The sequence below is a fragment of the Salmo trutta genome, chromosome 33, assembly GCF_901001165.1.
Source record: "Salmo trutta chromosome 33, fSalTru1.1, whole genome shotgun sequence".
Classification (NCBI taxonomy): domain Eukaryota; kingdom Metazoa; phylum Chordata; class Actinopteri; order Salmoniformes; family Salmonidae; genus Salmo; species Salmo trutta.
Window position 1 is genome coordinate 2,763,434 of NC_042989.1, and position 14,727 is coordinate 2,778,160.

The 14,727-nt window shown below is 43.8% G+C and overlaps 1 protein-coding gene across 3 annotated transcripts in view; it reads right to left on the reverse strand.

The window, feature by feature from the left end:
- efcab11 (EF-hand calcium binding domain 11) overlaps nt 1-14,727 on the reverse strand; it is a 93,435-nt gene that overhangs the window by 49,733 nt on the left and 28,975 nt on the right. For all 3 annotated transcript variants that reach the window (XM_029729399.1, XM_029729398.1, XM_029729397.1), the window contains one exon: nt 4,184-4,274. In XM_029729399.1, coding sequence (XP_029585259.1) covers nt 4,184-4,274 — 91 coding nt within the window. The remainder of the gene's footprint in view (nt 1-4,183; nt 4,275-14,727) is intronic.

A 14,727-nucleotide genomic window follows, 5' to 3' on the forward strand; every position in this document is an offset into this window, starting at 1 on the left:
AACAAAATCACACAAAAATGATCAATGGAAATCCAATTTATCAACCCATGGAGGTCTGGATTTGGAGTCACACTCAAAATTAAAGTGGAAAACAACACTACAGGCTGATCCAACTTTGATGTAATGTCATTAAAACAAGTCAAAATTAGGGTCAGTAGTGTGTGTGGCCTCCACGTGCCTGTATGACCTCCCTACAACACCTGGGCATGCTCCTGATGAGGTGACGGATGGTCTCCTGAGGGATCTCCTCCCAGACCTGGACTAAAGCATCCGCCAACTCCTGGACAGTCTGTGGTGCAACGTGGCGTTGGTGGATGGAGCGAGACATGATGTCCCAGATGTGCTCAATTGGATTCAGGTCTGGGGAACGGGAGGGCCAGTCCATAGCATCAATGCCTTCCTCTTGCAGGAACTGCTGACACACTCCAGCCACATGAGGTCTAGCATTGTCTTGCATTAGGAGGAACCCAGGGCCAACCGCACCAGCATATGGTCTCACAAGGGGTCTGAGGATCTCATCTCGGTACCTAATGGCAGTCAGGCTACCTCTGGCGAGTACATGGAGGGCTGTGCGGCCCCCCCAAAGAAATGCCACCCCACACCATGACTGACCCACCGCCAAACCGGTCATGCTGGAGGATGTTGCAGGCAGCAGAACGTTCTCCACGGCGTCTCCAGACTCTGTCACGTCTGTCACGTGCTCAGTGTGAACCTGCTTTCATCTGTGAAGAGCACAGGGCGCCAGTGGCAAATTTGCCAATCTTGGTGTTCTCTGGCAAATGCCAAACGTCCTGCACGGTGTTGGGCTGTAAGCACAACCCCCACCTGTGGATGTCGAAACCTCATACCACCCTCATGGAGTCTGTTTCTGACCGTTTGAGCAGACACATGCACATTTGTGGCCTGCTGGAGGTCATTTTGCAGGGCTCTGGCAGTGCTTCTCCTGCTCCTCCTTGCACAAAGGCGGTGGTAGCGGTCCTGCTGCTGGGTTGTTGCCCTCCTACGGCCTCCTCCACGTCTCTTGATGTACTGGCCTGTCTCCTGGTAGCGCCTCCATGCTCTGGACACTACGCTGACAGACACAGCAAACCTTCTTGCCACAGCTCGCATTGATGTGCCATGCTGGATGAGCTGCACTACCTGAGCCACTTGTGTGGGTTGTAGACGCCGTCTCATGCTACCACTAGAGTGAAAGCACCGCCAGCATTCAAAAGTGACCAAAACATCAGCCAGGAAGCATAGGAACTGAGAAGTGGTCTGTGGTCCCCACCTGCAGAACCACTCCTTTATTGGGGGTGTCTTGCTAATTGCCTATAATTTCCACCTGTTGTCTCTTCCATTTGCACAACAGCATGTGAAATGTATTGTCAATCAGTGTTTCTTCCTAAGTGGACAGTTTGATTACAGTGTTGTTTAAGTGTTACCTTTATTTTTTTGAGCAGTGTATATAAGCCTAACCTATACTGTATTTGTCTTTTAATGCAGTCACCTCGATTTTCATTTGAAGCATATTTTTATCCTTTGCATGTTTGTAACAATTGCAAAGACATTGGCAACTTTGTATTTGTTGTCAACTTTGTTTTGAAGTTATCGGCGGACACAGAGAGATTATGTTTAGCCGAGATCTTCTGTGTATAAAGTGATGCGGAAGGGCAAAAAATTATTTAACGATGCACTTAGCTGTTCGAGGAGTGGTCTGAGGCAGTCCGTAAACAACAAGCATTTTCAAGTGCAACTTTAGTAACGATGGTTTGGGGAAACATCTGAGATTTAATTATGCTCCTACAAAAGGTTCTTACAATGAACTTAGCCTTGATATGCTTTAGGGAAACCGGGCCCTGGTCAAAAGTAGTGCACTATGTAGGGCAGGGGGTACTATTTGAGAAGGTCCGGTCACATACTGTAAATGTCCGGATGGATATTGTCATTTATCGGTATAGTAACAAACCACCACCTCGCAACCCATGCAACCACAAACTGTTCACACCCCTATTTTTGGCAGAGATACATTTTAGCAGTTTTAAAGCCAATTTCCTGCAATTCTACACATTTTGCCATGTCTTATATGATACCAGAAAAATGTGTTAAAAATAATTCACAGCTAAATAAATACAAAGTATTTGACTGGACTGAGAACATCTGTGTGAACAACTAAACCCACCATTTGGGATACAGTGGCCATGTCTACCAACATTGATTTACAGTAAGAGAGAGCCTGATGGCATTCCCAACCCCTTTCCAAAACCATTTCCCATCCCAAAACCCTTTCTATCCCCTTCTTCCCATTTACATTCCCAAACCTTTCCCAACCCATTACCAACTCCTTCACATTTCCATACCCAATCTCCTCCACACTGACTCTCAACACATGGGCCACTAAGGCATACGCCCTCAGCCCTTTGCTGTACTCCCTGTTCACCCACGACTGCCTGGCTAAGCATGACACCAGCTCCATCATCAAGTTTTCTGATGACACCATGGTTGTAGGCCTGATCACTAACAACGACGAGTCAGCCTACAGGGAAGAGGTACAGTGCCTTCAGAAAGTATTCACACCCCTTGACTTATTTCACATTTTGTTGTGTTACAGCCTGAATTCAAAATGAAAACATGTTTTTGATGCGGCCACCACTATGCCTGAAAATATGCAGAGTGGTACTCAGTAATGTGTTGCATTGGATTTTTCCTAAACATAACACTTTGTATTCTGGAGAAAAGTGGATTGCTTTGCCATTTATTTATTTTTTACAGTATTACTTTAGTTCCTTGTTGCAAACGGGATGAATTTATTTATTTATTCAATTTGCCAAGAAACTGAAGATCAGCTGTTTCCAGCTACAATAGTCATTTACAACATTAACAATGTCTACACTGTATTTCTGTATTTCTGATCAATTTGATGATATTTTAAAATGGACAAAAAAAAAGTGCTTTTCTTAAAAAAAAAAAGGACATTTCTAAGTGACCCCAAACTTTTGAAAGGTAGTGTATGTGTGGGGTAAAGAGATGAGGTAGTCCTTCAAAAATCATGTTAAACACTATTACTGCACACAGAGTAAGCCCATGCAACTTATTAAGCACATTTTTGGGCTTGCCATAACAAAAGGGGTTGAATACTTATTGAGGAGACACTTCAGTTTTAAAATAATATATAATTCCACTTTCACATGACAGCATATTTTTGGGCTGTGTAGGCTGTTGATACATTTTAAATTCAGGCTTTAACAACAAAATGCAGTGGAGAGAGTCCGCAGTTTTAAGTTCCTCGATGTATGTATCACTAAGAACTTGATATGTACCAACACCACTATCACTCTTGTCAAGAGGGCGCAACAGCACCTCTACTTCCTAAGGCAGCTGAAGAAATTCGGCACGCCTCATCTCCAAATACTACCACTGCACCATCTAGAGCATCCTGCCTGGCTGCATCACTGCCTGGTATGGGACCTGCTCCGCCCACAACCGCAAGGCCCTCCAGCGAGTTGTGAAGACAGCCCGGTACATCACTTGGGCCGTGCTCCCACCCATTCACGACATCTGCTCAAAATTGTGCCTGAGGAAGTCCCGCAGCATCATCAAGGATCCTACATACCCCAGCCACAGACTGTTCACTCCCTTACAGTCGGACAGAAAGTATCGGACCAACAGGCTCAGAAATATTTTCTATCCACAAGCCATCAGACTGCTGAACACCTACACCGACTCTCCGTACCTTAGCATACATGCACTCACTCAGGCACACACATATAGTACGTTCATGCCACACACACACACTACGACTTTTGCTACTAGAATTGTATTTATTTCTAAATACCGCACAACTTAAAGACTTATCCTCCAATCGCCCCGTCCCCGACACACATGTAAATATTGTACTATAAGTTGCTGAGTGCCTTCCTGTATTTACACTAAATGTTTTATTCTACTCTACCGCGCCATTTACTTTTTATTCTTTTACTTTATTATTTCTTACTGCATTATTGAGAGGGAACCTTCAAGCATTTCGTTGGACGTTGTATACCATGTGTATGCTGTATATATTACTAATGAAACGTGAAACTTAAACCCATTCCTAACTCCTTCCCAACCCTATCCCCATCCCTTCTTCCCATTTCCATCCACTTTCCCAACCAATTTCCAACCCTTTCCCATCCCCTTCCCAACCAATTGCCATCCCCAGTACCTGAAGGCCTCCAGGACAGTCCTCTCAGGCAGACGAGGAGCCACTCTACTGAAGGCTGCTCTAAAGTCCTCCAGCTTCAGGAAACCACGACCTGCAGAGAAGAGAAAACACAGGAGTAAACACACATACTGTACGTACGCACAGGCATGCATGTGCACACATACGCATGGGCGCACACACACACACACACAAAGTGGTAGTGCGAGGGAGAGAAAGAGAGCTGAGTTGGCTGTGGAACAGAGACATCCTGTCTGTCTGAGATAGAGCTACAGTGCCTTCAGAAGGTATTCATACGCCTGAACTTATTACACATTTTGTTGTGTTACAGCCTAAATTCAAAATAGATTAAATAGATTTCTTTTAATGACAAAGTGAAAAACAGTTAAGAGTTTTCGGCAAATGTATTGAAAATGAAATACAGAAATATCTAATTTGCATAAGTATTCACACCCCTGAGTAAATACTTTGTAGAATAACCTTAGGCAGCGATTACAACTGTTAGTCTTTCTGGGTATTTAAGAGCTTTCCACAATTGGATTGCCCATTATTCTTTTCAAAATTCTTCAAGCTCTGTCAAATTGGTTGTTGATCATTGCTAGACAACCAAACACATTCTTTATTTAGGACAAAAAGTTAATTGCTTGCCACATTTTTTGCAGTATTACTTTAGTGCCTTGTTGCAAACAGGATGCATGTTTTTGGAGTATTTTAACAAAAGTTCTGAACCTTTCTATTGTCATAGTTTCTACAGATTACAAAGTAAAGATACATTTTTGCTAAGTGTATTATTGATCGATTGACTATGATTTTCCAAATCACCCAGCAGTGCTATTGTCACACCAACCTTCGCTTTGGCAACCCCTCCAGTCCAGCTCAGGCGTTCGGCGTCGCCGGCCTTCTAGCGGTTGCTGAACCTGCTGCTAGCAAACGCCCTTCACTCATCGACCCCATACTTGTCTCATCAACATTACACACACACACACACACACCTGATTCCAATCCCCACTCTATATATACTCCCTGTCATTTGCTTTGTCGGTCATTGTAAATGTTGCTTGTTTTCCTGAGAGGAATCTCTCCTACTATTTCCAGAGTACTTTATTATTTTTGCACTTTGGGTTTCGTCCCGCTTTTTTTTGTTGTTGTTGTGTGTGTGTGTGTGTGTGTGTGTGTGTGTGTGTGTGTGTGTGTGTGTGTGTGTGTGTGTGTGTGTGTGTGTGTGTGTGTGTATATATATATATATATATATATATATATATATATATATATATATATATATATATATAAGTGCTTTAATAAATATATATAGGTGCTTTAATAAATTCAGTAGTTCTAAACCTAAGACTGCCTCCTGCATACTCCTCTCAACACTTGTGACAGCTATTTGCAGAGCTCCAGGTAAATGTCGCAATTCTTCAGCCATTCCTGGACCTGCGACCAAAAACAAGCTACATATGGACAGTACCAGAATAAATGATCTAGACTCTGCCTCCTCGCAGCAAAATCTGCAGAGCTGGGATGGTTGTATCCCCCAAATACTGTATGTAAAATTCTTTGGTTGCAAGAATTTTGTAAAATAATCAAAACTGAAAACCTTAAAGTTTTGAATGTGCCATGGAATCGGTACATCGAAAATCTCTTCCCAACTATTTTGCAATCTGCATGGCACAGCTGTCCATTTTTTGGTCCTTAAATGAAACTGGTATCGTTTTTTATTTATTACAATTTTCCTTAACCAATTTTGGTCTTTAATGCAGGGCCGACAGAAACGTTCCTTACTTTCTCCCCCTTCCACTTGCCTTTTCCATTTTTGTGTTTTTTATTTTTATTTAACTAGGCAAGTCAGTTAAGAAGAAATTCTTAATTACAATGACGGCCTACCGGAAACAGTGATTTACTTGCCTTGTTCAGGGGCAGAACGACAGATTGTTTATCTTGTCAGCTCGGGGATTCGATCCAGAAACCTTTCAGTTACTGGCCCAATGCTCTAACCACTAGGCTACCTGCCGCCCCATTTTTGTGGTAATGCTGCAATTAGTTGATTGTAATTTTGGATAGAGCAGACATTTTCATATTTTTTGTTAGCTACATATGTGACATAACTTTACCAGTCCTATTTATGATATCATTTACTGGCAGCTTCATTAAATAGTACCCGCAAAACACCAGTCTCAACATCAACAGTGAAGAGGCAACTCCGGGATGCTGGCATTCTAGGCAGAGTTCCTGTGTCTGTGTTCTTTTTTTTCTCTTCTTTTTAAGCTGCCAGTTAAGGACTTGTGAGGCGTCTGTTTCTCAAATTAGACACTCTAATGTACTTGTCCTCTTGCTCAGATGTGCACCGGGGCCTCCCACTCCTCTTTCTATTCTGGTTAGAGCCAGTTTGCGCTGTTATGTGAAGGGAGTAGTACACAGCGTTGTACGAGATGTTCAGTTTCTTGGCAATTTCTTGCATGGAATAGCCTTCATTTCTCAGAACAAGAATAGACTGACGAGTCTCAGAACAAAGGTCTTTGTTTCTGGCAATTTTGAGCCTGTAATCGAACCCACAAATGCTGATACTCCAGATTTTTTATTTAACCAGGTAGGCTAGTTGATAACAAGTTCTCATTTACAACTGCGACCTGGCCAAGATAAAGCAAAGCAGTGCGACAACAACAACACAAGAGTTACACATGAACAAATGTACAGGCAATAACACAAAAGAAAAGAAAAATAGAAAAATCTATGTACAGTGTGTGCAAATATAGAAGAGTAGGGAGGTAGGCAATAAATAGGCCCGTGAGGTGAAATTAATTACAATTTAGCATTAATACTGGAGTGATAGATGTGCAAGTAGAGATACTGGGGTGCATAAGAGCAAGAGGGTAAGTAATAATATGGGGATGAGGTAGTCGGGTGTGCCATTTACAGATTGTACCTGTACACAGTCAGTGATCTGTAAGCTGCTCTGACAGCTGATGCTTAAAGTTAGAGAGCGAGATATGAGTCTCCAGCTTCAGCGATTTTTGCAATTCATTCCAGTCATTGGCAGCAGAGAACTGGAAGGAAAGGCGGCCAAAGAGAAGTTGGCTTTGGGGATGGCCAGTGCAATATACCTGCAGAAGCCCGTGCTACGGCTGGGTGCTGCTATGGTGACCAGTAAGCTGAGATAAGGGGGGGCTTTACCGAGCAAAGACTTATAGATGACCTGGAGCCAGTGGGTTTGGCGATGGATATGTAGTGAGTTCCAGCCAACGAGAACATACATGTCGCAGTGGTGGGTAGTATATGGTGCTTTGGTGATAATGAATGGCACTGTGATACTCTACTCAGCAAACTGGATGTAGTCTGTTGGGGGCAATTATGTAAATGACATCGCAAAAGTCAAGGATCAGTAGGATTGTCAGTTTTACGAGGGTATGTTTGGCAGCATGAGTGAAGGAGGCTTTGTTGCGAAATAGGAAGCCGATTCTAGATTTAATTTTGGATTGGAGATGCTTAATGTGAGTCTGGAAGGAGAGTTTACAGTCTAGCCAGACACCTAGCTATTTGTAGTTGTCCACATATTCTAGGTCAGAACTGTCCAGAGTAGTGATGCTAGTCGAGCCGGAGGGTACGTGCAGCAATCGGTTGAAGAGCATGCACTTAGTTTTACTAGCATTTAAAAGCAGTTGGAGGCCGTGGAAGGAGTGTTGTTTGGCGTTTAAGCTCGTTTGGAGGTTTGTTAGCACAGTGTCCAAAGATGGACCAGATGTATACAGAATGGTGTCGTTTGCGTAGAGGTGGATCAGAGAATCACCAGCAGCAAGAGCGATATCATTGATATATACAGAGAAAAGAGTCGGCCCGAGAATTGAACCCTGTGGCACCCCCATAGAGACTGCCAGAGGTCCAGACAACAGGCCCTCCGATTTGACACACTGAACTCTATCAGAGAAGTAGTTGGTGAACCAGGCGAGGCAGTCATTTGAGAAGCCAAGGCTATTGAGTCTGCCGATAAGAATGCGGTGATTGACAGAGTTGAAAGCCTTGGCCAGGTCGATGAATACGGCTGCAAAGTACTGTCTTTTATCCATGGCGGTTATGATATCGTTTAGGACCTTGAGCATGGCTGAGGTGCACCCATGACCAGCTCGGAAACCAGATTGCATAGTGGAGAAGGTAAAGTGGGATTCGAAATGGTCGGTGATCTGTTTATTAACTTGGCTTTCAAAGATTTTAGAAAGGCAGGGCAGGATGGATATAGGTCTATAACAGTTTGGGTCTAGAGTGTCTCCCCCTTTGAAGAGGGGGATGACCGCGGCAGCATTCCAATCTTTGGGGATCTCAGATGATATGAAAGAGAGGTTGAATAGGCTAGTAATACAGGTTGCAACAATTTCAGCGGATCATTTTAGAAAGAGAGGGTCCAGATTGTCTAGCCCAGCTGATTTGTAGGGATCCAGATTTTGCAGTTCTTTCAGAACATCAGCTGGATTTGGGTGAAGGAGAAGCAGGATTTGGGCAAGTTGCTGCAGGGGGTGCTGAGATGTTGGCTGGGGTAGGGGTAGCCAGGTGGAAAGTATAGCCAGCCTTGGGAAAATGCTTACTGAAATGATCGATTATCGTAGCTTTATCGGTGGTGACAGTGTTTCCTATCCTCAGTGCAGTGGGCAGCTGAGAGGAGGTGCTCTTATTCTCCATGGACTTTACAGTGTACCAAAACTTTTTGGAATTAGTGCTATAGGAAGCAAAATTCTGTTTGAAAAAGCTAGCCTTTGCTTTCCTAACGGACTGTGTATATTGGTTCCTGACTTCCCTGAAAAGTGTAATATCGCGGGGGCTATTCGATGCTAATGCTTAACACCACAGGATGTTTTTGTGCTGGTCAAGGGCAGTCAAGTCTGGGATGAACCAAGGGCTGTATCTGTTCTTAGTTCTGCATTTTTTGAATGGGACATGCTTATTTAAAATAGAGAGGAAAGCACATTTGAACAGCAACCAGGCATCTTCTACTGAAGGGATAAGGTCAATATCCTTCCAGGATACCCGGGCCAGGTTGATTAGAAAGGCCTGCTCGCTAACGCGTTTTAGGGAGCATTTGACAGTGATGAGGGGTGGTCGTTTACCTGCGGACCCATAAAACATGCAGGCAATGAGGCAGTGATCGCTGAGATCCTGGTTGAAGACAGCAGAGGTGTATTTAGAGGGCAAGTTGGTCAGGATGATATCAGGTTGTGCCTGGTAGGTTCCTTGATCATTTGTGTGAGATTGAGGGCATCTATCTTAGATTGTAGCATGGCCGGGGTGTTAAGCATGTCCCAGTTTAGGTCACCTAACAGTATATACTCTGAAGATAGATGGGGGGGCGATCAATTTACATATGGTGTCCAGGGCACAGCTGGGGGCTGATGGGGGTCTAAAACAAGCGGCAGCGGTGAGAGACTTGTTTCTGGAAAGGTGTAGTTTTAAAAGTAAAAGCTAAAATTGTTTGGGCACAGACCTGGATAGTATGACAGAACTCTGCAGGCTAACTCCGCCCCCTTTGGTAGTTCTATCTTGTCGGAAAATGTTATAGTTACGGATGGACATTTCTGGATTTTTGGTGGTCTTCCTAAGCCAGGATTCAGACACGGCTAGGACATCCGGGTTGGCGGAGTGTGCTAAAGCAATGAATAAAACAAACTTAGTGAGGAGGCTTCTAACGTTAACATGCATGAAACCAATGCTTTTATGGTTACAGATGTCAACAAACGAGAGGAACAGAGGAGGAGTAGGATAAGAGTACGGCTAAAGGCTAAAAGAACTGGTCGTCTAGTGCGTTCGGAATAGAGAGTAAAAGGAGCAGGTTTCTGGGCGCGGAAAAAAAGATTCAAGGCATAATGTACAGACAAGGGTAGGATGTGAGTACAATGGAGGTAAGCCTAGGCATTGAGTGACGATGAGAGAGGTTGTCTCTAGAGGCACTATTTAAGCCAGGTGTGGTCACCGCCTGTGTGGGGGGTGGAACATAAGGGCTGGAGGCTCTACAGTGAAATAAGACAAAAATTACTAACCAAAGCAGCAATAGACAAGGCATATTGACATTAGGGAGAGGCATGTGTAGCCGAGTGATCATAGGGTCCAGTGAGAAGCTAGGCAAGCTGGAGGCACGGCAATTCAGACAGCTAGGAGAAACACCCTCGGACGGTTACGTCGGCAGACCAGTCGTGATGGATCGGCGTGGCTCCGTGTTGGCAGCAAAGGGTCCAGGCCAATTGGCAAAAAAGGTAATTGAAGCCCAGGAATTATCTGATGGATTTCTTCGGCTACCCGGGAGATGGGCCTAGCTCCAGGCTAGCTCTAGGCTAATTGGTGCTTGCTTTGGGACAAAAACCCCTTCGGATGGTTACGTTGGTAGATCAGTCGTGATGGATCGGCGGGGCTCCGTGTCGGCAGCAAAGGGGCCAAGCCAATTAGCAAAAGAGGTAATTGAAGCCCAGGAATTGCTTGACGGATTTCTTCGGCTAGCCGGGAGATGGATACTCAACTCATCTGAAGAAGGCCGGTTTTATTGCTTGGTTGCTGATTATGGGCCTCTGTACACCTATGTAGATACTCCAATAAAAATCTGCTGTTTCCAGCTACAATAGTCATTTACAACACTAACAATGTCTACACTGTATTTGTGATCAATTTTAAGTTATTTTAATGGACAAAAAAAGTAGCTTTTCTTTCAAAAACAAGGACATTTCTAAGTGACCCCAAACCTTTGCACGGTAGTGTAGGTATAGGTGAAAAGCTGAAAGTCCGGGTAGCGATTTGATTAACAGCTTTGGGGTAGAAGCTGTTCAGGAGCCTTTTGGTCGAAGACATGGCGGTCCAGTACGGCTTGCCGTGCGGTAGCAGAAAGAACAGACAGTGACTTGGGTGGCTGGAATCTTTTACTATTTTTAGGGCCTTTTTCTGCCACTGCCTGGTATAGAGGTCCTGGATGCTCATACACACTACCCTCTATAGCACCTTGCGTTCGGATGCCGAGCAGTTGCCATAACAAGCGATGATGCAGCCAGTCAAGATGCTATCAATGGTGCAGCTGTATAATTTTGAGGATCTGAGGGACAATCTTTTCAGCCTCCTGAGGGGAAAGAGGCATTGTCGTGCCCTCTTCATGACTGTGTTGGTGTGTTAGGACTAGGGATGCACCGATATGACATTATTGGCCGATTCCGACTTCCAATATTTTCCTTGCCATAAAATCTTGTACCGATATTTAAACATTTTAGCAACCTTTTAAGCATTCTAGTACAGTTAACCTGTTGGGGATAGGGGGCAGTATTTGCACGGCCGGATAAAAAAAGTACCCGATTGAATCTGGTTACTACTCCTGCCCAGTAACTAGAATATGCATATAATTGTTTGATTTAGATAGAGAACACCATAAAGTTTCTAAAACTGTTTGAATGGTGTCTGTGAGTATAACAGAACTCATTTGGCAGGCCAAAACAGAAGATTCCAAACAGGAAGCGCTCTGACTATTTCTTGGCCTTCTTGATCATCTCTATCCAAAACAGGGGATCTCTGGCATAACGTGACATTTTCTACCGCTCCCATAGGCTCTCAGAAGGCGCCAGAACGTTGAATGGTGACTTTGCAGGCCATGGCTGAAAAACAGTAGCGCATTTGGATAGTGGTCGATCTGAGAACAATGAGACTGGGGCGCGTGCACGAGCCGACACCATGTTTTTATTTTTTCGTCTTTGAACGAAAACAGGGTTTCCCGGTCGGAATATTATCACTTTTTTACGAGAAAAATCGCATAAAAATTGATTTTAAACAGCGTTTGACATGCTTCGAAGTACGGTAATGGAATATTTTGAATTTTTTTGTCACGAAACACGCCGGGCGCGTCACCCTTCTTTACCCTTCGGATAGTGTCTTGAACGCACAAACAAAACGCCGCTATTTGGATATAACTATGGATTATTTGGAACCAAACCAACATTTGTTATTGAAGTAGAAGTCCTGGGAGTGCATTCTGACGAAGAACAGCAAAGGTAATCCAATTTTTCTTATAGTAAATCTGAGTTTGGTGAGTACCACACTTGGTGGGTGTCAAAATAGCTAGCCCGTGATGGCCGGGCTATCTACTCAGAATATTGTAAAATGTGCTTTCACCGAAAAGCTATTTTAAAAATCGGACATAGCGATTGCATAAAGGAGTTCTGTATCTATAATTCTTAAAATAATTGTTATGTTTTTTGTGAACGTTTATCGTGAGTAATTTAGTAAATTCACCGGAAGTGTTCGGTGGGAATGCTAGTCACATGCTAGTCACATGCTAATGTAAAAAGCTGTTTTTTGATATAAATATGAACTTGATTGAACAAAACATGCATGTATTGTATAACATAATGTCCTAGGAGTGTCATCTGATGAAGATCATCAAAGGTTAGTGCTGCATTTAGCTGTGGTTTGGGTTTATGTGACATTATATGCTAGCTTGAAAAATGGGTGTCTATTTCTGGCTGGGTACTCTGCTGACATAATCTAATGTTTTGCTTTCGTTGTAAAGCCTTTTTGAAGTCGGACAGTGTGGTTAGATTAACGAGAGTCTTGTCTTTAAAATGGTGTAAAATAGTCATATGTTTGAGAAATTGAAGTAAATAGCATTTCTAATGTATTTGAATATCGCGCCACGGGATTCCACTGCCTGTTGAGTAGGTGGGACGCAAACGTCCCACCTAGCCCATAGAGGTTAAATAGTTGAAAACACACACACACACACCAAACTGTTTTTTTGTAGCCAATTACATTTGTCCCCATTACCAGTAAAACAATCAAAACCTAGTTATTTCACTTACAGCTGTGCTATTTCATTATTAATTTGTTCAGTCATTTCATTCTCAACCAGGATTTCATCATACATGTCAAGCAGTGAAGTTTCAGCTCTGTCCGTCTGTGGGTCCTCTTCCTCGGTGCGCACTGTCACTGTGGCCGTTTCCATCTTGTCCAGCTGTGTAACATTTCACGTAAATCCTGTTTCTTGTCTGCATCGAAGTAGCAGTCCTTGTACCTAGCATCGAGCATGGTGGCGACACAGTAAAGAGGCTCAGAGAGAATGCCACCAAATCGCTTATTCACAGCCTCTAGTATAGTACTTTTGCAAGTTTTAACCCCACGGTCTGTGTCGGAAGTTTTGTTGAGCAGGCATTTCAATGCCATGACAGAGGATTTAACGTCTGCTGCAGACGCAGTTGATGAGTTTATTTCTCGAGTCAGTTGTTCGAATGGAGCTAGGATTGTGTTCATGTTTCCAAGTTTCAAACATGTTCTCAAATGCCATTGAAATGGCAGCAGCGGTATGAGAACCAGCAAATTCCTGAGCATGCAATACGGCTTTCCTCAGTACGAAATCGTCCCACTGTGCTGTCAGACTCAACATGCTCATGGGGCTGACATCGCTGGTCCAAATGTCAGTCGTGAAACTAATAGCAGTGATGCCCATAGCAAGTAGCTCATGGATGTGCATTTCAACAATACTGTGTAACTCCGGTAGGAAAACATCTGAAAAATAGTGCCTACTTGGTTGTGTGTACCGGGGCTCAAGGTGATCGATCAGTCGGCGAAAGCCAATATCATCCACAACAGAGAACAGTTGATTGTCAAGGGCAATGAATTCCATTATCTTGGTGTTGATAGATTTCGCCTTTAAGCTGTCTCGCTGAAATTGTCTTACTCTTCAAATGACTGCTCGACTTGAACTTGTTGGAAGTGTGCGCTTAGTTTATTTAGTCGCTGAACGTGGGGGTGATGCACTTTCAAATAAGTAATTAGGATTTAACTTTCTCCCCTCCTCGGGAAATAATAACAGCACAAACGTTGCATATGGCCTTTTATCTTCCTTTGAAACTTCAAGATAGATCCACACAGCAGACATTGTGGGCTAGGTTAGGAATGCTGTGTTGCACATGTAGCGCTGCATTTATCCTGGAGCCATTACGTCATCTGCCTACGTTATATTAGGTGTGCACCTCAGCTTTGACATCGGTTTTGCACATCGGCGTTAAACTAGACAGACATCGGGCCGATGCCGAATGTTGGCATTTTAGCTAATATCGTCCGATTCAGATATGCTTACCGATATATTGTGCATCCCTAGTTAGGACACTGAGGAACTTGAAGCTCTTGACCATCTCCACTACAGCCCCTTCGATGTGAATGGGGGTGTGCTCGGCCCTCTGTTTCCTGTAATCCAAGACCAGGTCATTTGAGGGAGAGGTTGTTGTTTTCTGACCTCAGCCTTATAAGCTGTCTCGTCATCGTCGGTGCTCAGGCCTACCACCGTCACGTCGTCTGCAAACTTAATGCTGTAGTCGTGTGTGGCTACACAGTCGTGGGTGAACATGGAATACAGGAGGAAGCTAAGCATGCACTCCTGAGGGGCCCCCGTGTTGAGGGTCAGCGTGGCGGATGTATTTTTTCCTACCCTCACCACCTAGGGGTGACCTGTCAGAAAGTCCAGTATCCAATTTAAGAGGGAGGTGTTTAATCCCACAGTCCTTAGTTTAGTGATGAGCTTTGTGGGCACGGTTGTGTTGAAC